The sequence below is a fragment of the Molothrus ater genome, chromosome 18 (assembly GCF_012460135.2).
Source record: "Molothrus ater isolate BHLD 08-10-18 breed brown headed cowbird chromosome 18, BPBGC_Mater_1.1, whole genome shotgun sequence".
Lineage (NCBI taxonomy): Eukaryota > Metazoa > Chordata > Aves > Passeriformes > Icteridae > Molothrus > Molothrus ater.
The window spans coordinates 8812600-8838372 of record NC_050495.2 but is presented as its reverse complement, the minus strand read 5'-3'; the positions used below and the strand labels follow the sequence as shown (position 1 = coordinate 8838372).

General features: G+C 57.6%; 2 protein-coding genes across 2 annotated transcripts; one reads left to right on the top strand and one right to left on the bottom strand.

Moving 5' to 3' along the window:
• Window positions 1-1790: 1790 nt before the first annotated feature.
• Window positions 1791-6863, top strand: LOC118693181 (immunoglobulin lambda-1 light chain-like). The gene is made up of 4 exons (XM_054516809.1): window positions 1791-1868; window positions 2007-2300; window positions 4832-4864; window positions 6379-6863. The coding sequence occupies exons 1-4, from the start codon at window positions 1823-1825 to the stop codon at window positions 6699-6701; spliced, it is 696 nt and encodes a 231-aa protein (XP_054372784.1). The 5' UTR covers window positions 1791-1822; the 3' UTR covers window positions 6702-6863.
• Window positions 6864-15722: 8859 nt separating this feature from the next.
• On the bottom strand, window positions 15723-22696 carry LOC118693196 (carbonic anhydrase 15-like). Its single transcript, XM_036393574.2, has 8 exons — window positions 22386-22696; window positions 20761-20796; window positions 18632-18802; window positions 18266-18426; window positions 17521-17613; window positions 17173-17239; window positions 16795-16961; window positions 15723-16177 (listed from the first exon to the last, which is right to left on the bottom strand). Exons 1-8 carry the CDS (start codon window positions 22450-22452, stop codon window positions 15959-15961), a joined length of 981 nt encoding a protein of 326 aa, XP_036249467.1. The 5' UTR covers window positions 22453-22696; the 3' UTR covers window positions 15723-15958.
• Window positions 22697-25773: the final 3077 nt, after the last annotated feature.

Genomic DNA, 25773 nt, shown 5'->3' with positions numbered 1-25773 from the left:
CTTTGCCACATACCTGCTCCACAGTCTGAGTCCTGCCCAGGGCCTGGCAGCATTGCAGCTGCCCTGGCAGCTCAGGACTGGGTGTGTGGGCATTTGCCACCCCTGGGTGCTCTGGCTGGGCATGGAGAGCTTCTGCCTCAGCCCTGGCTCTCACATGGCTCTGGCTTAGCTGTCCCCAGTGTCCATGTCTCTGCAGCAAAACACTTTGATCTGCTGCAGGGGCAGCAACAATGCTTATGGCTGGTTCCAGCAGAAGGTCCCTGGCACTGCCCCTGTCACCGTGATCTATGCTGATGACAGCAGACCCTCGGGCATCCCTTCGCGATTCTCCGCATCCACATCCGGCTCCTCGAACACGTTAACCATCACTGGGGTCCAAGCCGAGGACGAGGCTGACTATTTCTGTGGTGGTGAGGACAGCAGCAGCAGTGCTTAGACAGTGGCATGCAGCAATTGGGGAAGTGATGCAAGAACCTCCTGCTATTGCAGATATCAGTCAGGAGTCTCTGCTGTGCCTGCTTGATGGAGGCTCAGGCCCTCACCATGGCCCTGCCCTTGCTGCCCTGCACTGAATGTGACTGTGCCTGGTGTCTCAGCCTGGCACTCTCCTAAAGCCCCAGGTCCCTGCCTGTTCCCTGGCACTTTGGGAGGGGATATGTAGCACTTGGAAACACACTCACCTCCATGGCCACATTACCCATGGCTGGGTCCAAGCAGAGGAGGAGGAGAAGCGGGAGGAGGCTCTAACTCTTCTGGCTGGGACACCAGTGGTGACCAGGGCCATGGTAACTCCCAGCACAGGAAAAGGGAGACAGAGGCCCGCTGTTGTCCCAGTGGGACACCCTTGGGTGGTGCCTGCAGCTGCCCAGGCACAACATGGAGCAGCATCTGTGCCTGTGTGGCAGTTCCTGCTATGGGGGACATGCTGTGCTCCAGCAGGTCCCCTCCGTGCTGCTCAAAGGGAGACAGCCCTGCAGCCCTGCCCTGCCCATGCCAGCCAGGCTCCTGGTGCCCTGGGCACCCTGGGGACAGCATAGTCGGGGACAGGGAGGATCCTGGGGGAGAGGGAATTTCCTGTGATGCAGCCACTCTTTGTCTGGGTTGAGACTACTAGAGACAGCCATGATCCCTGTGCCCTGAGTTGGAGCAGGACTGACTAGGACCTGCCCCAGCTCTGGCTGCTGAGTACCAGCACACTGGCCTCATGATCAGATAATGGGGAGGCATTGTTGGACCCTGGGGCTCAGTGCTGGCCCACTCCCACTGTTCTGGGGTGTGAATGCCTGGGAAGAGCAAAGGTCTTGGTCTTGAGTGGTGGATCTCAGCTGTCAGAGGAAGGGCTAGGGCACCAAGGCAGGAGATCAAGGGGGTACTTTACAGGTCTGGAACACCTGTGGGAGGGAAAAATGCCAAAAATGAGTTGGGGAATGGTAGAGTTTGGCATCATTCCAGTCCCATCACTGGGAGCTGCAGATACTTCTGTTTGCCCTTGCCACAGTGCCCAGCTCTCCCTTTTTAGGCACTGCAGCCACTCAGCCTGGTCTGGGGACAGGGGGGTCAATGCTGGTGGGTTTCAGGCTCAGAGGTGGGGGGTGTCTCCACTTTGTGTCTGGGGACAAGCTCTGCTACATCTGGGGTGGTGGGGCTGAGTGTGGAGCAGGGAGGGATGTGCGGAGAGAAGCGCGGGCAGGATCCGGCCGTGACCGCAGGGTCAGATTTGCATGGAAGGGACGTGTCCTGGGCGGGCGGGGGCTTAAAAGGGAGTCAGGGTCCACGGCACAGCCCCATCATTCTGGGGACGCTGAGCCGGTGGGACTGAACCATGGCCTGGGCCCCTCTTCTCTTCGTGGTGCTCGCCCACAGCACAGGTGCCATGGCCAGACTCACTGGCTGTGCCTTCGCTGGGCCTTTGGGCACAGGGACCCCACCCTGCTGCCCAGGCAGGCCTGTGCTCCTGAGACACTGACTGACCCCCGTCTTCTCCCCTCTCTTCTCTCCCTCTCCAGGTTCCCTGGTCCAGGCAGCACTGACTCAGCCATCCGAGATGTCGGCCAAGGTCGGCGAAACCGTCAGGATCACCTGCTCTGGTAGCAGCTACAGCTATGGCTGGTACCAGCAGAAGGTCCCTGGCACTGCCCCTGTCACTGTGATCTACAGCAATGACAAGAGACCCTCGGGCATCCCTTCGCGATTCTCCGGATCCAAGTCCGGCTCCACGGGCACGTTAACCATCACTGGGGTCCAAGCCGAGGACGAGGCTGTCTATTACTGTGGTGGCTATGACAGCAGCAGTACTGCTGCACTGTGATACAGAGCAATGGGGAAGTGGTACAAAAACCTCCTGCCTCAGCTTACCCTTGGAGCCCCAAGACTGTGCCCATCCTCTGTCATTTGAGGAAGTTATAACCTCCCAGCAATGCTGTCATGGCCCAGGGTGTCCCATGTATGTGACTGCAGGCAGATTTGTCCTGTCACTGTTCCTTTGATCAGAGAGGGCCATGCTCCAAGTCACTGGCTGACCCTCATCTTCTTTTCTCCCTCCTCTCTCTCTCCGTGTTCCATGGTCCAGGCAGTGCTCTGTCACCTCCACTCCGTGTCAGCATTGTGGGACAAACCATTCAAAGTCATCTGCTCCAGGGATGGCAGCAGCTCTGACCAGTACCAATTAAGTTTCCTGGCTGTGCCCCGGTCATTGGGATCTGCTGCAATGAGCTGGGACCACCAGACATCCCTTTGGGGATGCCAGCCCGGCTCCATCATCACAGTAACCATCTCTGGGGTCCAAGCCCAGGACAAGGCTGTCTGTTAATGTGGTAGCTACCAAAATGGAAGTGATGATGTTACCATGGTGAAATGGAGCAATGGGGATGGGGTACAAAGTCTTCCTGCCATGGCAGGGGCCTGTTAGGAGCCTCTGCTGTCCCTGTTTGGTGGGGCAGGTCCCTGGCACAACCCTGTCTTTTTTCTGCCCTGTGGTGAATGTGGCTGTTTCCAGTGACACATCTCCATCCTTACAGCCCTTTCCTTGTCATTGGTGGATGAGAGCAGATAGGATAGAACTGAACAGACCATTTCAGATGGAAGAGGCCTTCAGTGATCACACAGTTCAACTGCATGGCCACTTCAGTGATGACAAAAATGTAGGGCATTGCTGTATAACACTTGCAGGCCTGGGGTATCAGCCAGCTCTCTAGGAAATCTGTCCAATATTTGCCCACACTCTCAATAAAGAAATGCTGGGATAACCTCCTGTGCCTGCCTGTGCTCCAGAGCCAAGGTTCTTCTGATCTCCCTGGTTAGTGCCCAGGGCCCTGCTGATGCCACCCAGCGCTGCTGCGCCAGGAACCTCTGGACCATCACCACCTCTGGAAACAAAGGAGTTAAAATGGAGTTTCTCTGCTTTCTCTCTCAGGGCTGAGCAAGGCTGTGGGGTTGATGCAGCTTCATATCCCCACTCCATCACCACTGGCTCTGAATGGCCTCCTGCTTGCCTCATGCTCTGCACAAGGAGAGCTGGGGCTCTGCAGTGCCTGGCACTGTCCTCAGCCCCACCACCTCATTCTGTTCCCAGCCACATCCTCTAGCTCTGCCAGGTCTCTTCATGGAGCCCTGGCCTTGAGCTCAGGCCTTGGGCTCTGTCTGAGGCAGTGACCCCTCTGTTCCATCAGGACTTTTTGGCACAGCAGCCCCGTCCTGCAGGTCAGAGAGGACTGTCCTGGGGCACTGACTGACACCTCTCTTCTCCCCTCTCCCTCTCTACATTCCCTGGTCCAGGCAGCATCTCTGAGTCAGCTCTCCGAGGTGTCAGGCAGCCTAGGGAGAGACTGGTGATCTCCTGCTCTGGTGGCAATGCCAAAATCTACTTCAGCAGCACCCTGCTGCGTCCAGCACAGCTTCTGTCCTCCTCCATGCCTCTGTGCATGGAGAGCAGGACTGAAGAGATGAACATTGTCCCTCTCTTGTCCTCCCACAAAATGAAAACAAAACCCCACTGAAGCCTGAGAAACACTCACAAAATGATCATCCACAACAGAAGGCAGTGGCTTCAGCTAAATGCTTTGCATATACAATTTCAATGATGTTTTTTCTTTTTTTGGATAGTTTCAGACTTCGCACAAAAGCATAAACCTTCCCAGAGGCAAAGCAAACCTCTGAAAGATAAAGTGTCTCAAACCACAAAATCTTCGAAGTGTTACCTGTTCTACAGTGAACTATTTATAGAGTTCCTGTGACTCAGGAAGTTCACTGACTCTGCTTCTTTCTATAACCACTTGCACAAACCACATCATTTGAAAATCTGTGGGTTCAATTTACATTGGTGCTGTTGGCATTCAATGGTCCAAGCTGAGCACTGAATCTGCCAATCTGTGGGATTGGCACCACACTGGGAAAACACTTTTCAAAGAAGCAGCTGAGCCTTTACAGGGAAATTTGAAGTTAATTGGTTTTAGCTGAAACTAATTTTGTCTCACCCCTTCCTTGGCTATCTCAGCTTTATGTAGGCGTTTCCACCTCTTGCCTTTTCATATTTTTAGGGTAAATATGAATAAAAATAAGTTGCCTGCAGAGACCTTCAGCTATTATCTCCACTGCTGGTGGTGGGAGCTGCGCTGAAAAAGCCCAGCCAGGACCAAAACTCCACAGGTACAGCTGTGTCCACACTTTCATCCTGCTGTGTCCATCGGAGCGTCTCCATGCCATCACCTTCATTCCACTGCACCCACTGGGGTATTTCCAGGCCATCCTCTCCACCCTCCCACATCCGTGGGGTCCAGGACTGCTCAGTCATGAGGCAGGAGGTTTTTGTGTGGCCCTGTGTCACTGTGTGGTGTATTCGGGGCCGGGACGATGTTGACCGTCGAAGGTGAGTCGCCGACTTCCCCTCGGTCTTTCCTCTCCCACCGCGGAATTTTGACATTTTGTCGATTTTGGGCGATTTGGGGGTTTTTCTCGGACTTGGCGCCGGGCTGGGGTCTGCCGCCCGTTTGGGGCCGGGCGCTAAGCCCGGCCTTGGGGGCTCTGTCTCGTCCCTGTGGACTCTGACGACTCAGTGCGCGCCACGGAGATTTGGGGCGTATTTTCTTAGTTGAAAAGTCTTAAAATTTGTCCAGGAAATGTGTCTGAGGTCTCAGGGGGAAGGAAACTCAAGTTTAGGTCCCTAAAAGATGTGATTTTTGTCTTTGTCAAAGAAATTTGTCAGTCTAAAGTCTAAGTCCTCAACTCTTAGTCCTGAGGACTAAGTCTGTCACCCCTGGTGAGGGGCTGGGGCTCTTCTGCGGGGTCCAGGGGTGCAGGTGCTGTGAAAGGGCAGCCTGTCCTCGGCTGTGAGCAGCCCACAGTCATCCTAACTTAGTGTTAAAATGTCCTTGGAATCTTAGACAAAAGATTCCAGGGGTATCTTAAAGAGCCTATTGTCCAGGTAAGACATGTCAAAAATGGAGATTATTGGGCTGAAAATGCTGCCGGAAATACCGTTTGTCTGTCTTTGTCTGTAATTTTTAAAAGAATTTGGTGAAAAATCCCAATTTGAACCAAATTGCACAGGGCTAAGACCAAGAAAAATGTTCTTTGGGCATTTTTTAATCAAAAAGTATTTAATGGAGTCATCCTGGTTTTTAAATGGAGATAGAGATAGAAATAGAGGTGAAGATAGAAATAGAAACAGTGCACATTTGAGGAGGCAGCAGAACCACACCAGAAAGACCAAAGATCTTTTTTCCATCTTCCTTTGTGTGATTTTTAGTGGTAGTTTTCAGAGACAAGAGAATGTCTGAAAGCAGAACTGGGCAGAAAACAGGATGGTTTGTCTGTGAAATTTTGGGGTTTAAAAAAAAATGCCTTGTAAAAGGAAAGAAATGGCTTTATGGCAAAGAAATTAAGATTTAATTATATATATTTTATATATTTATATATATATAAAATATATATAAATATATATAAAATAAGTCTTCTTTTATATATATGAGATACAGAAATGTATAAATATCCGTGTTAAATGCATTTTACAGAATTATACATCTGTTCATATGATATGGATGTCCTATGTATGTACATTGTACACTGTATATATATAATGTATTTTAGCTGTAAATATCTATCATATGTAATACATATATGCACATATATGTGCATATAGTGTATATAAAACATATATACAAGCATATATGAGATGTATGTGTATGTCACACACATATATGCATATATATTATAGATATATATAGATATATATATCCCAAATTTAAGTACATTACAGTTAGGAGTGATAAGCTCTGGCTGTGGGGAAAGTGGGGAGTTTCTGGGTTATGCCAGCAGGGCAGGCAGGGGCTGTGGTGGGGGACAGGGCCCTCTCTGACCCCGTACCACTCTCATCCCTCACAGGCCAGCCCCGGGTCGCTCCCACCGTGCACCTCTTCGCGCCATCCTCCGAGGAGATGGAGTCACAGGGCAAAGCCACCCTGGTGTGCCTGATGGAGAACTTCTACCCACGCAGTGTGACGGTGGAATGGGTGGGTGATGGCCAGACCATCTCCAGTGGTGTGGAGACCAGCCAGCCCCAGCGGCAGAGCAACAACCAGTACATGGCCAGCAGTTACCTGTCGCTGGAGGCCACCAAGTGGCAGAGTTACAATTCTGTCTCGTGCAAGGTCAGGCACGTGGCTGGAAACGTGGAGAAGACCGTGAACAGATCCGAGTGCTACTAACCCACCCTGCTGGCTCCCTCCTTCCCCCCCACTTCTGGGAACAGCGGCTCCCCCAGCCGCAGGTGTCTCTGCCCATGTCCACCCATCCCCTGCTCCTGTCCCCCCATTTGTTGTGAGTGTCACACAAATAAACACTGACACTGAACTAGCGCTGGCTCAGCATCCCTGGCTCTGTGTCCTTCCAATGCGCCCGCTCCCCACTCGTGGCCCGGCAGCAGCTCAGGGAGGGTGGGATGGGAACACCTCTACCAGTAGGGAGGGTGGGATGGGAACACATGTGTGTGGAATTTGCAGGCAACTCCAACATGGGAAGAGATGAGAATCTTGACTCCATGTTTCAGAAGACTGATTTATTATTTTATTATAGATATATTATATTAAAAGAAAATTATATATTAAAGCTACACTTAAAGAATTTAGAAAGGATTTCATCAGAAGGCTAGCAAAGAATAGAAAGGAATAATAATAAAATCTTGTGACTGCTCACAGCCTCGACACAGGTGGCTGTCATAGGTCATCAAGTAAAAACAATTTCACATGCTGGGTAAACAATTCTCCAAATCACATTCCAAAGCAGCAAAACATGAAGAAGCTGAAGGAGAAAAGATCCTAATGAAAGGATTTTTCATAAAATATGTCAGTGACATTTGTGTACACACACACTTATATTGCAGGGCCTCTGTGAAGCTTTTGCTCAAGCCTGGGGACCCCAATGAAACCCCCCTGGCACTGCCAAGACAGGGAATGAGCAGCCTGGGGCACAGCCTGTGCTCAGCCCCTCGTGCGCTCATTGAACACACAGCCCTGGCTGTGCCATCCTCGACCCTTGCTCCTGTGCCTCTGGGTGCCAGCTACCTTGCAGGCACATGTGGCTGGTGGTGGAGGCACAGCCAGCCATGTCCCTTTGCCACCAGGCCTGGCTCTGTCCCCATTTCATTGTCTCCCCCGTCCCTCCTGGAATGGGGGTCCTGGTGCAGCTGCCAGTTGAGCACAAACAGCAGCTTGTCCATCACACCCTGTGCCACCACAACTGGGACCCCTGCATGCCACATGCCCTGTCCCCATCCCCAGCACAGCCCTGGGGAGGTTTCCCTGCAGCCCTGCCCAAGGAAGGGCTGGCAGCCATTGCTGTGCTGAAAGCACCAGTGCTCTGCTGTTGTCACCCCATCAGGGCAGCCAGAAGCCACTCCAGGGACAGAGGCTGGGAGCACCCAGCCATGCCCTGTGCAGTTCTGGGGGAGGTGTCCCACACCAGCCTCTTGGGAAAGGGAGGATGACCCCAGCACATCCCCCTCCCCAGGCTGTGCTAGTGGAATGCCTTGCTCCAGGCTTTGGGATGCCACATGTCCCTGCAAATGTCTTATGGGGACACAGAATCATAGAACCCTAGAATGGAGTTGAGTAGGAAGGGACCTTTAAAAATCATCCAGTCCAAGCTCCCTTGAATGAACAGAGACATTAACCAGATCAGGTTGCTCAGAGCCCCTTTCATCCTGATCTTGAATCTTTCCAGGAATGGGACACCCACAGCTTCCCTCAGCTACCTGTTTCAACACCTCACCACTCTCACAGTAAAAAATTTCTTAATTTTACCTAACCTAAATTGACTTTTCTTTAGTTAAGAAACATTATCTCTTGTCCTATTGCATCGGGGCCTGCTAAAAGGCTGCTACAAGGTCTTGCCAGAGCCTTTTCCTCTCCAGGATGAACAGCCACAACTCCCCTATCTTTTCATCATAGCAGAGGTGCTCCAGTGCTCTGAGATCTTTGTGACCTCCTCCAGACTAACCCAAACAGGTCCATGTCCTTTTTATGTTGTGGGATCCAGAGCTGGACACAGCCTGCAGGTGGGGCCTCACCAGAGCAGAGTACAGGGGAAGAATCCCCTTCCTCAAACTACTGTCCTCACTGCTTTTGATGCAGCCCAGGATATGTCTGGCTTTTTGGGCTGCAGGTGCACATTGCCAGGTCATTATCCACTGATTGACTCAAATCCTTTGTAGCAGGACTGTTGTCAATTCCCTCGTGCCCCAGCCTGTATTGATATAAGAGCACAGTGCCCCTTCCCTTTTGTCAAGGAGCTGGCAGCAGGCCCTGACCCCATCTGAGCTGCCAAAGCTCCAAAACAGCTTCACTGGCTTTAATCCTGCTTTATCCTCCTCAGCTGGGCAGAGGAGGCCTTGCCATGGAGCAACCCCATGCACAGGGCAAAGCCCCCTTCCCCACCACCCTGCTCAGGGGGTCAGTCACAATGTCCCTTCCCATGTGCAGGTGACAAACTCATGGTTTTCACAGGAAATCCAAATCCCATGGCTACAGAGCAAACCCATGTGCAGGCCAGACCCCTGGGCTGCTGCTGGCCTCAAGGAAGGAGCCAGCAGCACAATGCTCACCCTGCATTGGAGCCAGGGAAAGGAAGGAAGGGCAGATGACGGAGAGATCTGTCCCACTGTGTTTCAAGATAAGCTTCTTTAACCGAGTTTCCTGAGCGGAGAGGGCCCACCATGGCAGAGGTGCAGGGCTGGCTCCTGGGGGACCACTGGGCTACAGCAGGTAGTGCTAAAGATGAGGGCCCCTGCAGCACGGCCACATCTGGGCATGCATCCATCCATTCCAGCTCACTGCTGGGAATGTGAGCACACAGATGGCAGCAGCTCCTCCACACTGCCACTGATCCCCTTCCTTGCTCAAGCAAGGTTATTCCCTGGCAAACCCCTGCCTTTGGCATCTCATCCCCAGCCCTGTGGTGCTGCCAGGAGAGCTGAGACTCTGCCAGCCAGAAATGCCCCAGTGACCCAGACCCTGCTGCCAGGGAGGATGTTCACTTCTTTTCTGCTGCAAAGATCAAGCCTCAATAATTACCAATTCCAGCAGTTGTTGAATCACCTTAGTAGTGGTTGAGGCTGCAGTGAATGACAGGTAACACAGGGCCCCCATCCCAGCTGTGCTGCCAGGTTTTACCCTGAGAAATGCCACATTTCTGGAGGGGAGCACAGGAGGAGGGTGGCAGGGCAATGCTTTCCCCAGGTCCTGAGATTCATCTTGACATTTCCTGAGTAGAGCCCATTCCTTGGTCACAGGACACTGCCCCAGCTTTTGTGGGCTCAATTTGGGGCATGAGCTGGGGTCTCGCTTCAGCTCAGGTCTGTGTGGGCAGGGCACAACGCATCTCTGGCTCAGGAGGCAGGAAACCTCACTAATTATTGATTAAAAGATTTTTCTAAATCTTTTCCATAAGCAACAACTGTCAAGAAAAAAGCCTGATTAATTATAGATCAGTGGCCCTGGCCGCTCCAGGGCTCCCATCCTCCCCCGCTGCTGCAACTTGGCAAATTCCCAGCCAGAGTTTTACCCTTAACAAACCTTCAGCAGGGCCAGAGAGCCTCGGCTGGGAATCACAGAGGGATGCTGGGCCTGATCCATCCCCTGGCAGGGAGGGAAGCAGTGCCTGGGAAGAGCAATCACCACCCTCGCTGGGGGTGTCTGGTGAGCAAATGTGCTGAGCAGAACCGAAACCTCCCTCCCCTCCCCAGCTGCAGCTCCTGCTCTCACTCTGCCTGCTCCTGCACTGCAATTTTAACAGTCATTTATTTTCTCATTTTCCCGGCTTGCCAGTAATTTTAAAATGAGGGGGATCTCATTTAGTTAATGAGATGCTTCGGGAAGGCTTTAATTAGCTGCAAAGAGAAGCAGTGGATCCCATGAAGGGTTTGGGCTTGGTGAGAACTGCTCTCTCAGGCTGACGCCCTCAGATGAGGGCTTAACAAAGCTTTCAGGGGCCTTTTGATAAACCCTGGGGGTTTGGACATCATGGACTTGGAGGGGTCCCACAGCTGAGAACAGAGTGAAGGATGCAGGAATGTTGGCAAAGGAATGTGGGACCATAAGGGCTCTTGCAACCCTCGTTCCTAAACCACCGCCACAAACCTCGAGCACAAAGCTCTGCTCTGGTCCCCAAACCCTCCTCGGGTCCCCTTCATGACGACCACCTCTGGCCACATTTGTGCCCCAAAAAACAGCCATGACCTGCTATTTTTTTATTGTACATCAGTGGGTGATTTCCCCAGGCCAGGCAAGCCCCAACGTCTGGTACCAGGAGGAGGTGGGGTCTCTTTTTGTGGGGACGTGGCAGAAGCACAGAGAGTGCACCTGGAGCTGATGAAACAGCTCATCTGGAGAGGAGGGGATGGGTCCCGCCTGCCCCCAGGCAGCTGCAGCCGCACAAACAGCCGCATTCCTGGAGGCAGCAGCGCTGAAACTCGAAAGCAAGAGCAGCGTCCCAGAATAGCCCCAGCCCAGGAGGGGGGAGTGGGGCAGAGCCAGAGCCACCGGGACAGCAGTGGGAGGATGGCACAAGTGCCCTCGCTTTGGTGCTACAGCTGTGCCAAACCCGGGTGACACCCATGGCCTCTGCCCTGCCTGAGCCAGGGGGCTGCAGCCCCCAAGCACCTGGAGAGTGCTGCTGGTTCCTGCACCCCATCCTGACACAGCCTGCACTCGCATCACTGTGTTCTCTGAAGGACTTGGGGAAAGGCTGTGCAGAGCCCACATTGTGCCACGCCAGCACTCGCCCCTGTTTTACACAGCCAGCCCCACCGTGCAGCTGTGCAGCAGTGGGGCATCCCCTGGCTAAATTTAATCCTCACCCAATACAGTCCCCAATCAGAAATTCGAAAGGGCGCCCCAAAAAGGGAAGTGAAACTGTCTCCAGTGGGTGCTGACGTGTGAAGGCAAGCGAGCGCCACGCGGCCGAGCCCGAGCCGGCTCAGCCCTGAGATGGTGGCCATCATCACCTTGTGGGGGACATCAGCCCTGAGATGGTCAGCTCTGTGTCCCCAAGGCTCTTTGTGTCCCCAGGGCTCTCACCCTGGGAGGTCATCACCTTGTGGGGGACATCAGCCCTGAGATGGGGGAAAGGCCTTGGGGTGGCATGATGCTGCCCAAAATTGGCAGGGTGGGTGGTGCTGAACAGGGACCCACTGGGGCTGGTGCCAAGGCTGTGCAGACTCTGTGCCATACCAGGGTGGGTGTCCCCAGGCCAGGGTCACCCCTTCTGTCCCCTGAGTGTCCCTGACAGGGCACCCAGTGGGGTTTTGCCTGACAGGGTGGTCCCTGCCCTGGTGTGGGATGGCCCAGCTGCTGTACACACGCGCGCACACGTGTGTGCACACACATTGCACAAATATGTGCAGATATGTGCACACACATCTCCCCTCCAGTGACCCCGGTGCATCCAGCCTGGGCTGGGCACCATTGACCCCACACCTCTGGGCTTTGAGGCCAGGAGAGACCCTGACACTGCTCACATTGTGGCCTTGTCTCCCTGTGCCACCACCACAGGGGGACCAGCCTGGACAGTTTCCTGCTGCTACCCTGCTGTCAGGTCACCCTGAATTTATCCACTCATTTACTGAATTCAACTAATCAGTCCCTGCCTGCTGCCAAGGCAGCCCCTTCTCTGGGGTCATCCTTCAGTCTGACCTGTTGCAGGGTCCAGGGGCAGCCTCCAGGTTCACAAAATATGGAGTAGGTTTCCCCAAATCTGGGAAAAATTTTTATAAATTAATAAAATACAAGATACAAATTATAAAATACAAGTCATGAATGACAAAATACTATCAAACACCCCTGGGCAGCCCTGGGTCAAAGCCCCAGCTGGAGGCAGCCAGAGAGTGCAAGACCAGGGTTCATTGCCCTGCAATTGGAAGAGAATTAAATGAAATAAATAAATGTTTCAGGCTGGTGTGGTCGAAAACACAACCTGAGCATTCAAGCCCATTTGTGAAGACGAGAGCAATCATTTGCATAACTGTGTCAAAACAGCAACTGCCAGGGCATGCAGCTGGCAGGAAGGTACCCCCTAGCTGGGGGTTATTTAGATGTGTATGAAACCACACCAGAGCCTCGGGGAGAGCCCAGTAAACAGCCCCAAAGATAAGTGCCCAGCCTTGTAAGCAGATTGTAAACAAGCTGAACCGACTCAAAAATAAACACCTTTCAGCTGCTTCAAAATATTTATTATTTCAATTTTATTGTGGCAGTAAAATGTAATTCCCAGGAGAGCCTCAGCCTGGTCTGGGGACTCAGCAAACCCTTGTTTTCTCTCATATTTGAGGTAAACAGGTGCTGATCCCCAGTCAGGTGTGCTGATAAAGATTTGATTGCAGGGCTGGTGCTCCCTCTCTGGAGAAACATGGTCATTGAATTGCAGACCTTGTTATGACTCTCTGTGTGGGACTTTTTAGTTTAATGTTAAGAAATTTCTAGGTAGGGAACATTGGTGGCATGGTGACAACAAGGTGGTGGCAATGGTGGCTGAGGGGTGTGATGGGGGTGGCTGCCAGGGTTCACACCAGGCCCTCGGGGTTAGGCTCACCCAGTTAGGGAGGACTTTTAGCCAAATTGCCTTTTTCCCTCTCCACAGTCAGGATGAGCACAGCTGACAGCGGGATGGGGAGTGGAGGAGAACATTGGGTGCACCCTGGGGCTGGACCCTGCATCCTGTAGATATGGTGTTTAGGGACATGGCTGGAGATGGCAGTGTTAGTATGATCTTAGACAGCTTTTCCACCCCTAAGGGTTCTGGGTTCCTACCCCAGGCAGTGACACCCTCACCAACAGCTCCTCACCCTGTGCACATGCTGCCAGCCCCACACCAGAGCCACAGCCCTTTCCCCTTCCTCTGCAGCCACTGCGGGGAAAAACCACCAGGTTTAAACATTTCTGCCATGTTTTGGGCACTTTTGGCCAGACCCCCCAGCTGGCTGTGGGCAGGGGTCTGATGCACATCACAGCCCCCCAGCTGAGCCAGGCACCCTCCCAGGCAGCTGTTTTGACCACAGCACCGCAGGCTGGAAACAGCCCTTGCTAAAATTACAGCCCGCCAAAAGCAAGAGCCCGCCAAAAGCAAGAGCCCACTTGGGCCAATCATCAGCTGGGAGCCAGGAATAGCCCGGGCCCTGCACGTTCCGCTGCCTTGGCACAAACTGCCCTGCACGTGGCACCCGGGCACCGCTGCCTGGCCGTGCCAGGGCAGGGCAAGGGCGGGAAAAGCTGGGGTTTGGCCCCAGCTCAGCAATGGCTCATGGAGGGGGGCATTGCCATGTTCCTTCCCAGGCAGCCCGGCATTCCCAGCACAGGCACAGCACTCCCCCAGATTTCAGGTCCCAGCAGGGCTGCCCAGTGTGTGCTGAGCCTTTGGGGTGGTTTTGGTGTCCAGTTGTACAGAGGGTCTCTGCTGCCAGACCATACCTGGTGCCACTACTGTCCTCTGCTAGGGACACCACAGTGAGCCAGGACAGGTCCCCCAGGTGATGGGGACCCTGTGGAGTCTCTGCTCCCAGAGCTACTGCCCAACATTTTGGTCCCCAATATCTTTGGGAGCCACAGCCTGTGCCTTCCATGGTCCCCCTGGGCAGGCATCTGGTCCCACTGCCTGGGTGCCCCTCACACACTGGCCTGGCACTGGCCTGGACTGGGGGGCTGTAGCCACTTGGATCTCACCATGGCTGCCTGGGCCCCCAGTTCTCACCAGTTGGGGCTGGGCCCACCCTGGGCTGGACCTGGGCACGTCCATGGGGCAGCTGCCCTGTGGCCTTTGGGCACAAGGGGCTGGAGCTGGGCAGTGCAGCTGGGAATGGTGGGACATGGGTGGACATGAGGGAACAGGCAGAATAGAGGACATGGGAACACAGAGGGGCAGGGAACACAGGGGGGCATGGTGGGACATGGGTGGAAGTGAGGGCACAGCAGGGAGGGTGGTAGGGCAGAGGGACCAGTGGAATACTGAGGCCAGGGACATGATGACACAGGGCACAATAGTATCCAGACGTGGGGGCCAGGGGCAAGAAGCCAGGGGTGCCAGTGGCACATGGGACACCGGGGCTGGGGGCATGGAGACACAAGGGACAGCAGCAGGAGAACATGGGGTACAGGGGCATGAGGACACAGGGGACAAGAACATATGAAACAGGGCAGAGGGGAAAAGAGAATGAGGACACAAAGGGATAAGGGCCCAGGGGACAGGGGCCAAAGGACACAAAGGAAAGGGCCCCAAGGACATGGAGACAGGAGGACACAGGCAGGACAGAAGGACACAGGTACATTGACACATGACGCAGATGGCAGAGATGAGGACACAAGAACAAGGGACACGGGGACACGATGGGGACAGAAGCACACGGGGCACGGGTGGCGGTGTCGGGGCCGTGCAGAGGGCGCCCCCTGGCGGCCGCCAAGCCGCTGCGGGCTCCTCTCCCTGCGCGTGCCCGCGGCGCCCCCGCGTGTCCGGCGTGTCCCCGTGTCCCGCTGCTCCGGCCCTCAGCTCCGGGGGGATCACAGAGCCACATCCCCCCGGCGTGAGCATCGGGGATCTGGGACGGGATCCCCTCCGCCCACGGAGAGCCTCGTGCAGCGAGGGTTTACCCCAGGAGCCTCACACGGGGGATGCTCAGGACCCACGGGTGGGGCGGCCACCACAGGGGCTGGGGGCTGGAGCCCGGCACTGGCAGCGGTTCCCTCCAGAAATGATGAAAAACCTCAGCCTGCCCCCTCTTCTCCCGGATAACGGCCTGTGCTCTCCACCCATAATTCAGGAGAAGATGGGAACATGCCTGGAGCTCCAGTACATTAATTATGAAGCACCCCGCTCACACAGCCCTGCCCTGGCAGCTGCAGTTATTCCTGCCAGCACAAAATGAGCTCCGTGGAAAGATCCCTGTGTCCTGCACAAGGGCACTGCAGGTGCTGTGCTCCCAGTGACACCCTCACCCCTCCAACAGGTAGCCCCAATCCTGGGGAGGGTGACAGGGCAGCGTCTGCAGCGCAGGGACTGCATGCGGGGCCTGCATCCCGAGCCAGGGCCGGGATTTGGCTCTTCCCTCCTGCCTGCACCACCAAGCAGGGAATATCCCTGAGTGCCACCCAGACAGCAGCCCCAGCTCCCTCCACACTGACCCCGCAGTGCACCTGCCCCACCTGGTGAAGGGACACAGAGCCAGCAAAAAAGAGGCAGCAACCCACTGACGGGACCTTGGCTTTATTCCAGTCAATACAACATCCCCCTCCCAGCAGCTCCCACTGCCCATCTACAGGGGCAGCCCAGGGCAGCTCCAGGCTTGCAGAGATTCACCTCTGCAGAGATGCAGGTTCACAAAATCTTCACCCAGCCAAGGTTTCAAGGTGCTTTTTTTTCCTTGTTTCCCATTTCCCATGAACAAGATGCATCACCTCCATCTCCGCTGCAGCAAGGCCAGACCCTATGGGGCTGGTGAGAAGAGGCTGAGCAGGGCCAGGGGGAGCAGGGGTGAGAGGAGCTGGTGGTGGTCCCCGTGCAGGGACCCCCCGCTGGCTGTGGCCCCCCGGGAGGCAAAGACCTTGCGGCTGCGGAGGGGCTGCGGCGGGCGGAAGTTGTTGATCATTTTTAGGAGCGTGGATCCCTCGAGTGGGAAGTGCAGGGTGCTGACGAATGCCTTCAGCTGTGCAGGGAGAGAGGGAGGGTGGGCAGCTGCAGTGCCAGGCACCCCAGGCCCCTGCCCACTGCCAGCAGCACAGGACCCGGGGCATGGCCCCACACCAGGGGGTGTCCTCCCACCACCACCCAGTGCTCTGCTGAAGCCAGACCCAGGACCCTGCACAGAGCAGGTCCTTACAAGGATCAGGTCTTTATTTTCAAAGGAGCTAATTGTGTTTTGGTGCCAACAGTGAGCACTTAGAGAGCGGCTGGCCCATGACTCTCTCAAGAAAATACATCTACTAAAATGCTTGAGCAGCAGAGGAGAACTCCTTCCTTCCATGCATCCATCCATCTCCTTGGAACCTCTACTGAGCTTCAATGGATTCACTCCCATTTCTCTTTCTGAATGCCAAGGCTGGGCAGGAGTGCAGTATGGATGGGATTTCTCCCCACTGGCAGGTGGCCACATCTCCATTACTTAACCTTCATAAAATTAATTAATTGCCAAGTTGCCAGGAGCATTATTATAGAGATGACCTTCCCTGTGCTCTTGCTCTAGGGTCAGGAAGGACAAGGAGAGAGGTCACCCTGGGACCCAGCCTGTCGGGTGCTGGCACATGGGGCTGTGCATGCCAGTACCTGTTCCCGGCCGATCTCCACTGGCTCCTCAAACACAGTCCAGACCACGGCCTCGCTGCAGTCGGGGGTGGTCAGGGAGCCCTGGTAGCGGTAGTAGCCCGAGAGGCGGGCAGCAGGCGGCAGCAGCGTGCTCAGGCGGAACGTGGAGGCCAAATCCACAGAGTCCCCTGTGGGGCAAGCCAGGGGCACTCAGCCTGTCCCCTGCCAGGGATGTGGTGGGGACAACAGGGCCGTTCCCATCAATTTCCCCTCAGCAGGCGATCCCAGATGAGCTCAGAGACTGGCAGGTTCCCCCATCCAACCCACTGGGGTGCATCCCTGCCCTCCCACTGCAGGGTCTCCCCTTTCCTGCCCTGCCCTGATGAGGAGGTGACTCACCAGCATGGGAGACATTCCTCAGCCCTGCCACGATGGTGTTGTAGTTGGTGTTAGTGGTTTCAGAGACCTGTGTCCGGGGAGAATAAGTGGTTGAAGTCAGGCAGAGCCCGAGCAGGGCAGAGCTGGGTCATCCTGTCCTGCCAAGCAACCACAGGCAGAGCCAGCCTCCCCTGTTGCAGAGCAGTGGGGAATGTTCCCAGCCAGGTTCTCTTGCAGTCAGTGGGTTCCCCAGCCTCTCCTGGCCTTGACCCAGCCTTCCTGCCCCTTCTCACTTCTTCAGGACACCCATACAGCATTCACCTGGCTGCACCACCAGCACCCAGACCTAGGGGGCCCCTGCAGACCCACCTGGAAGAAGAAGCCGAGGACAGCCAGCCCATTGGGATGTCCCTTGGCCTCTGCCAGTGTCTGGTACTTGGCATTCATGTGGACAATGTGCATCTGAGGAAAGCACAGAGGAGGCAGATGTGCACAGCTGCCCCCAGCCAACACCCTGGCAGCAGGACATTCTGCTGTGGATCCTTCCAGCCAGCTTGGCCAGACTCTGAGCCACCCTCTCCCAGTAAAGCCCTTCTGGTCCTATTGGCACGTCTGTGGGGTGGGTGCTTGGAGGATCAAAGCACCCCAGTGAAGCAAGCATCCTTTGAAGGGTGTGCAAAAGGGGGCCAGCAGTCCCGGGGTGCTCGCCAGACACAGAACATAAATTCTGCTTTCCTCTGGCAGATAATGAATATTTTAGAGGCGCAGAGCCTCTTTCATCCAGAAGGATCCCAATGTGCTTAGCACAGCACGCTCCTGCTTGCTCTCGCTTGCACTCACTAGCTCAGTGTGTGGTCCCAGCAGGGCACAGAGCCCCCAAACCCCACTGAGTGCCTTGGACGAAGCAGCTTGACCCATGCATGGTAAAGAAGCACCTCGAGTCTCACATCAGCTGCTTTTTCACCAGCCAGGTGCCTGTGCAGGAGCACAGTGCAGAGTCACAGAGCCCCATCACCTGCTGCACAACAGCCTTGGGGTGCCCCAGCATCTCCCCTTCCCACCTCACCAAGGGCTTGGGCAACCCAGAATGTGCTGGAGGGTTTTTCTCACGTACCTCCATGGGGAGCTGGCGCCCATCGAGGGTGTGCTCGGAGCCGTTCCCAGCCGGGCTGCCCCAGTGGAAGTGGAGCTGGAGCGCGCGGTACCGGCCGGGGAGGCCCCCCCCGCTGACGGCGATGTGCTCAGAGGCCGACTCGCCCGCCAGGCTCAGCATCACTGCAAGGGCAGCAGGACAGGCTGAGGGCAGGCTCGGGGTGGGGAACAGCCCTGGCACAGCTCCTTCCCCCCCGGCTTCATCCCAGCACTAACATTCACCTGCATGGGATCCTGCAGCACCCAGGAGTGGCGCCAGAGCCAGGCCCCAGTCAGGATGGTGCCTGGGGAACTGGGACAGGGGAAGGTGCCCAGCTTCAGCACGCACCTGTGTGCCCGTTGTTTGTCAGCCTCCACTTGCCAGGGGGAGCCTGGTCATAACCCTCGAAGAGGATGTCCCCGAGGCCACCATCCCGCTGCAGCCGGCGCCTGTCGATGTTCACAGGGGACTGCCTGTCGCCACCACACGTGGCTTTCAGCTCCTTCCAGTGGCTGGGCCCTGCAGAGGAGGAGCAGGGGCACCACGGGCAGCCACCAAACCACCGCTGCCCCCAGAAGGGGACACAAGCCCAGAGGTGGCTGTGTCCTCAACCAGCTCTGCTGTCCCTGCCAGCCCGGCCTTGCATCCCATGGGAACTGCTCTCCTGCCTGGCTAAGTTTCCTTCCTATTGATGAGCAGGGGCTTATTGCAGCCTCATCCATAATTCAGCAGGATTTCCTCGAGGGGCTGGGGGCTATATTTAGCCTGGCAGCAGCGTCCACATTGACGCTGGTGAGGGGCAGGCTTTTCTCCCTGCCCCTTCTGCCTTTTGTAGTATGTTCAACCTACTCACACTGGTTCTGTTCAGCTGTGACAGGGGACAGTGCAACTTGGCCACACAACTCATCCTGGGACAAATCCTACACATGTTCCAGAGCGACCACACGATGCCCATCAGCAGCTCCTGGGGTGGGGGGGTTAACCTTGGCAGGAGCTGGCAGGGGACACAGCAGTGCTGGCAGCTGACTGCACCCACTGCAAACCCACAGTGCTGACTGGGGGCTGTGAGCAGGGTCCCCATGGCTGCCACCACAGCCAGACCACACAACCAACCCATATATGTGGCTTGTCCCCATTGCCCCAGCATCATCTGTTCTTGCAACCCTTGTGGCAGCCCACAGCTGTAGGATGTAGCCAGCCAGCCACCCTGTTGTTCACTGCTCCAGTGTGGCTGCCATGGCACACCAGTCCTCCTCCTGGTGCAGCCCAGGACTGAGGTGTCAGCACTGGGCACAATTAGTATCTGTACTCAGTCCCAGCTGGGGAACAGGAGCTCCCTCAGTGTCTCCAGCCCTGTCCTCCCAGGGCATCTCCATTCCCAGGGGAGCTCAGCACATCCCAGCAGGCGCTGTTGGCTCTCCTCACACAGACATTCATGGCTTTGCCTTCAACCAGGATTTGGGGAACTGTTCCCCAGCAGTGCCCCAGTGTTCAGCTCTGACATTTACCTTCCTCTTGGGCAGACAAAACCACAGACACTTGTGGGCTGTATCCCACCTCCTGCGCCCCTGGGCTCAGCCCTTACCCTTTATGTTCTCCTCTCATTACTCCAGGCAACTTTTTGCCTGGCAGCCCTGGGAGCTGCAGCCTGGCCATGCCACCATCCCACCGGGTTCCTGGCACGGTGTAACTGGGTGGCCCCACAGGTTCCCAGGTGCCTTCAATGGGGGGGGGGGGGGGGGGCGAGGGAACACTCCACATGGCCCTGCTGCAGGCACACAGCCGGCTCCACGTTGCTCCAGCCGCTTCCCACCAGCCCCTCTGCCCTGCCAAAACCTGCCCTCGCTGCCAGCCCAGCAGCGTTGAACCGGGTGAGACCGAGCCCAGCAATCCAGGCTCAGCAGCCACAGGGCATGGAAACCCAAGAGCTATAAAACAGCTGGGCCGTAACAGCTGATTAAATGCTTGATGATCTTTAATTAACCTTTTACAAGCTATTTGTAATTTGTATTTATGTGTTTTGAGACAAAGTGCCCCCAGCCATGCTTCCCTCCCCATCCAGGCAAGGCTGCTCAAAGGGATCTGTCCCTCCTCAGTTGGGCCCCTGGACCCTCAGGCCCCAATGCTGCCTACACTGCCTGGGGTTTCTAATAGAGTATTTTAAAGCCTGGACTTAATTTGTTTCAGGTGGAAGGAGGAAAGCTGGTGCTGTCCCAGGAGCACCTGGACCTGGCTGAGGTGAGGGGTGGGGCTGACTTGCTCCAAGGGGCTCAGGTGTTTGTCAAGTCTCTACAGCAACACCCCCGAAACTGAAGCTCCTCTAACCATTCCCATGGGGGGATTTACCCTCTTCCATGCCCCGCTCCCCACTGGGCCTTGCTGATGCTGCCCAGGGTGCTCTCAGCTGGGCACTGTGGGGAGGCAGGAGGGTCTGAGCCCTGCCCAGCCCCAACACACCCACACTTGGCACCACTCACCGCATCGGGGGTCCTGTGAGTCATAACACCACTGCCCTGTGAGAGAAAGGAGAGCTCAGGGCAGGTGATGGAGACAGGCACCCTTTCCCAAACCCACCTATGGCCATGCCCAACCCCCCGACAGTGAGGACATCCCCCAGTGCAGCCCGGGGTCCCGCCAACACTTGTGTTCATCACGGTTATTTTTGGCGCCAGTGTTTTCACACCCTCCCTGCCTCCCCCACACGCTTCACAGGGAAACCTCCCTCAGTATCGCTGCTCCAAGGCAGCCAAACCTCCTGCTCACTGTGCTCCTTCCCCAGCTCTCGAGGAGCCATCCCCCCTTTTCCATCCTGGGGAGCCAAGGCTCACCCCACGGCAGGGGCGAGCGGGAGCCGAGGGGAGCAGCCACAGCTGTGCCCGGTGTCCCTCTCCTCTGTGCCCCGTGTCCCTTTCCCCTGTGCCCACTGTCCCTCCCCGCCGTGCCCGGTGTCCCCGTGGCTCCCGGGGGGCTGGCAGCGGCAGCAGGGGGCGGTGGGCAGGCCCAAGCCCACGCTGTGGAGATGGTGACCGGCCCCGTCACTCAGGGCCACCTCAGCCAGAGCTGCCGAGCTCCCACCAGTGCTCGGGTGGCGCTGGGTACCACGGGCTCCATGACAAGGGCTGGCGCAGCAGGTGCAGGGACACCGAGGGGATGCCGAGCAAGCCCCGCTCCTGCTCTGCTGGCTGCACACCCACCCAGGGCCATCAGCTCTGCAGAGGGGATGGAGTGCACCCCTTCCCTCCTCAGCTCCCCGCTCTGCTCCTGGCAGGAGGCCCAGAAGAGCCGGTGCAGCCCGGGCCCAGCCCACGGGAAGGGTCCCCGCTGGTGGCCAAGGGCGATGCCAGCGGGCCGGCTGCAGGCAAGCCGAGCCACGCTCTCGTGCCAGCCACAGCCGCTCGGAGCAGCAGGACAAAGGCAGCCCTGCCGGCCTCCACCTGTGCTGCTCAAGGCCCCAGCCTGCGGCACTGCATCCACAGTCTCACTGGAGTGGTACAGGAGACACCAGCCCCCGAGGAGAACTGCGAGTGGGACAGAGCAGGCAGGACTCTGACGGTTCCCAGAGCAGGGATCTTGGGGTCCAGGGGCAAGAAGAACTCCTGAGAAATCCTCAGACCTGCACGCACCAGCCCTCGAGCATCCTCCGGCAGGAGCCATGGTAGCGCTGGGCGCCGCAGCCTGGCCCGGATGCAGGTGAGCACCCAGCGCCCCGGGACGGCAGCGCCCGTTCGCTCCGAGGTTTCGTCCTCATTGGTGCTTCCCGGTGGTGCAAGTCTGTGGGGTGGATGGGCTGAAGCCCAAGACCCCACTGTCCCAAGGGGGCCCTGGCCCAACCTCCTCGAGCCCCCCCGAGGCCGGCAGCACTCAGGGCCATCCAGCAGCGGGAGGGGCCGGTGGGAGGGCAGGAGAGGGTCCTAGGACAGACTAGGTCCCCCAGTCCCTGCTGCCAACCCCTCAGCCCGCATCACCCCTCGACACGTGGGAAGGGAATGGAGAAAGCGGCGCCCCCCAGCCCCAAGCCCCCCAGCCCCAAGCCCCCCAGCCCCAAGCCCCCGTCCTCTCCGCCCGCGGGACCCCCGGCCCCGCCGCCCCGGGCGCAGCTCACCTCCCGCGGCCGCTCGCACGACGAGGGGCAGTGCCAGGAAAGTTATGCCGAGCCCGGTGGGGCCCATGGCGGCGCGGGGCAGCGGGGGGACCCCCGCACCTCCCCGTCCCGTCCCGTCCCTCCGCAGTGCGCCCGGTGCCGGGCTGGGGCGGGCGGCAGCGCTGGCAGCGCCCGCAGCCCGGGAGATGCTCGGCTCCAGCCTGGGCTCTGCTCTTACATATTCATCACCCGGGCTGAGTTTTTAACTCCTCGGCTGCTAGGAGGGAGCGGGGAGAGCCCGGCCCCCGGCCAGCCCCTCGCGGCCGCCGGGTCCCTGCCCGCGGTGACAGGGACAGGGACAGGCGGGGAGCGGGGGCTGGCGGAGCCCACGGGTGCGGCGCTCCCCGCCCCGCTCCCCAGCCCCAAAGCTGGAGGTCGGCAGCATCCCCGCTGTGCCCCGGCCCGCCCCCGCACAGTGTGTGGGACTACAGATGGACTGCAGGGGCCTGCCAGGAGGCAGATCGGGCTGGGGACAGCAGCTTTGGCCCGTCCCCTCCCCATTCTTTGCAGACACAGGCTGTGGGACATATCCTCCCCCCAGCTTTGGGAACTCCCCAGCCAGCAGCAGGTTCTGCATCTCTCATGAGGGAGGTGATGAGGGGCAGGCAGTGCCATGGGGACCCACAGACCAAACCCAACTCCTGCCTGCAAGCACAGGCCCCTCTCTGGACAAAGGCCAGCAAGAACCTCCTGGAAGCCCCATCCTCGGGGGCCCAGGCAGCCTGGACAGCCACGCTGTAGGTGACCCTCAGTCCCTGCAGTCACCAAGGAGCTGCACAGGCAGGTTCAGCCCTTTCCAGAGGGCACAAGGCTGCAGTGGCTCACGCTCTCACAGCCATGGGGCAGTGCTGGGGCACAAGCCTTGCACACCCATCTGAGCAGCACCACAGCACAGTGCAGGCATCCCGTGCTGGTGGAGGCAGCTGTTCAGCTCCTCAGCACAGAGTGAGCATATGCCATCCCATTGCACCTGTCCAGGCAGGTCCCACAGGAGCCAGGATCTCAGCGGGTAGGTAGGTAGGTGGGAAGGGGGTGAGAACACAGGAGCATGTTGTTATCACATTCTCCTTAAATATCCGTGCCATGCTCACACAGCAGAGGAAAGGAGGCCAAGGGGCCCAGCCCGCAGCTCCCCTCGCTGGCCCTGGCCGGGAGCACCGGCGAGTCCCTGCCAGGATGAACAAACCCGGCAGCAGCGCCCGGCCAGCGGGAAGCAGCCCCTGCTGCCGGTTTGGCCAGGGATGGGCTCTGGCTCAGCAGAGCTGCTCAGCTGCCAATGCCACAACGGGCTCATCCTCAGCAGGGATTCTTTGGGGCACCTTCTTCCCCCCCAGGCAGCACCAGCCCTGAGCCACGTTTGGGCCCCGGTGCAGGGCGCAGAGGAGGGTGGCAGCACAGGTGTCCGCTGGGCCGGGCTGGATCTGTGCCGTGGCTGACACTTGGCCCCTGCTCCAGGGATGAGGTAGTCTGCAGAGGGCTGCGGTCATCCTTCCGGAGAGCCGCAAGGGGCGGGCAGGTGCGGCAGAGGGTCGCACCAGCTCCTCAGCCTGCTGCCGATTGTTGCCGGGAAAGAGAGGAGCTACTCCAGCACTCATGGAATCAGCACCTCCCTTGGAAACATGGGCCCACCAAGGGATCCCTCTTCCTACACGCCCACAGCAGGACAGCCCGTATTGCCAGGAGTAGTAGGGTAGAAGCCCAAGACTCCTGGGGTCAGAAGATGAGACTCATTGCCCCATGGACACTTTTTTAGGTTTTCAGGCTTCTCTAGTGGTGATTTTCAGCAAGAGGGGCACAAGAGCAGAGTGTGGAGCTCTGCACAGCCCCCACAAGAAGCGGGAGCAGAGTGAGGAAGCAGTGGGATCTACAAGGCACATGGAAAGGCAGTGGCAGCACCACAGCCATGCCCTCCTGCCACCCATCCCCACTGCACTGCTCCCTAGGGTGCATGGCTGGCTGCTGGCACTCGTGCCAGGCAGGAGCAACTTCCAGTTTCTACAGGAACCAGATCAAGCCTTGAAACTGACGGCCTTGCTGATGTGGTGGTGGTGGTGGTGAGCTCACAGCTGATCCTGCAGTTTTGTGCCATCCTCATAGGGCAACACCACGTCCATCAGCCTGCTGCCACTGAGCCAGGAGGTGGAGAGGTCCCTGCAGACACACACAGCACCAAGGGCAAGAGCCATGATAAGGGGGAAAATACCACTGAAAGATAAAAATAATTCCTTAAGCTGCAACCATCGATTGGTCGTGGGCACAATGCCACCCTGGTGGGAACCTCCACCACGTGCACCATCAGCAAGCCCTGTGCCAGCACAAAGCAGAGGTGCCAGCAGCTCCTGGAGGTAAATCCTTCACTGCCACCTCGGAGCCTGGCTGGAGACCCGGGCAGGCAGGGACAGTGGCAAGACCAAGACTTGAGCCTCCAGAGTGTGGTTCACATCACACAGGGATGGGTGCACGAAGAGAGGCAAAGTTCACAGGCAGTAAATACTCTGATCTTTGATCCCCATAATAAGCTGGTGCTAGCCCAGGAAGAAAGCCGGGAGCGGGGCAGGGAGCGCAGCAGGGGCCGGCCCTCCGGGGCACACAAAGGAGGCACTGTGGCCGGCAGATGCGCTCTGGCCACACGCCGCTGCACAGCCCCTTCATTCATGCCACGCTCCCGCCGCCGCCGGGGTCAGCGACATCTCCCCCCCGGGCCTGGCACCCCCGGGTCAGTGCCAGCACACGGCCCCGGCGGGTCTGACACGGCCCTGGCGCTCTCCCAGGGGCTGAGCGCCCCGGACACGCCGTGCTCAGCGCAGCTGCTCAGCACTCGCTCAGAAAAACGCATTTTAAGCTGCTAAGAGCTTACAGCAGGAGGCTGCCCAGCAATGCCCTGCCACAGCAGCCAAGGGTCAGCACACACACAGCAGCCTCTGGACACGCGTGTCCCCGGATCAGGGCGGGGGGAGCCCGAGAGCCCCGGCTGTGCTGCGGACAATCCCCACAGGAGCTGTCCTGTCCCCAGGCAAGGGGCAGGAGGCAAGGGCAGGCTGTATCTGCACGGGATGTCCCAGAACCCGCAGAGCCACACGAGTTCCAGGCCAGACTGAGCCCTCCAAGAGGGGCCCCTCATGCTGCAGCTGCTGCGGAGAGACGCAGCGGGACAAGGGCTGCGCCCATCGGCCCCAGCTGAGCCAGCACCGCCCGGCTGGAGCCGCCGTGGAGCTCTCTGAGCTGCGCCGGCCATGGAGCTCTCTGAGCTGCGCCGGCCATGGAGCTCTCTGGAGCTGCGCCGGCCATGGAGCTCTCTGAGCTGCGCCGGCCATGGAGCTCTCTGGAGCTGCGCCGGCCATGGAGCTCT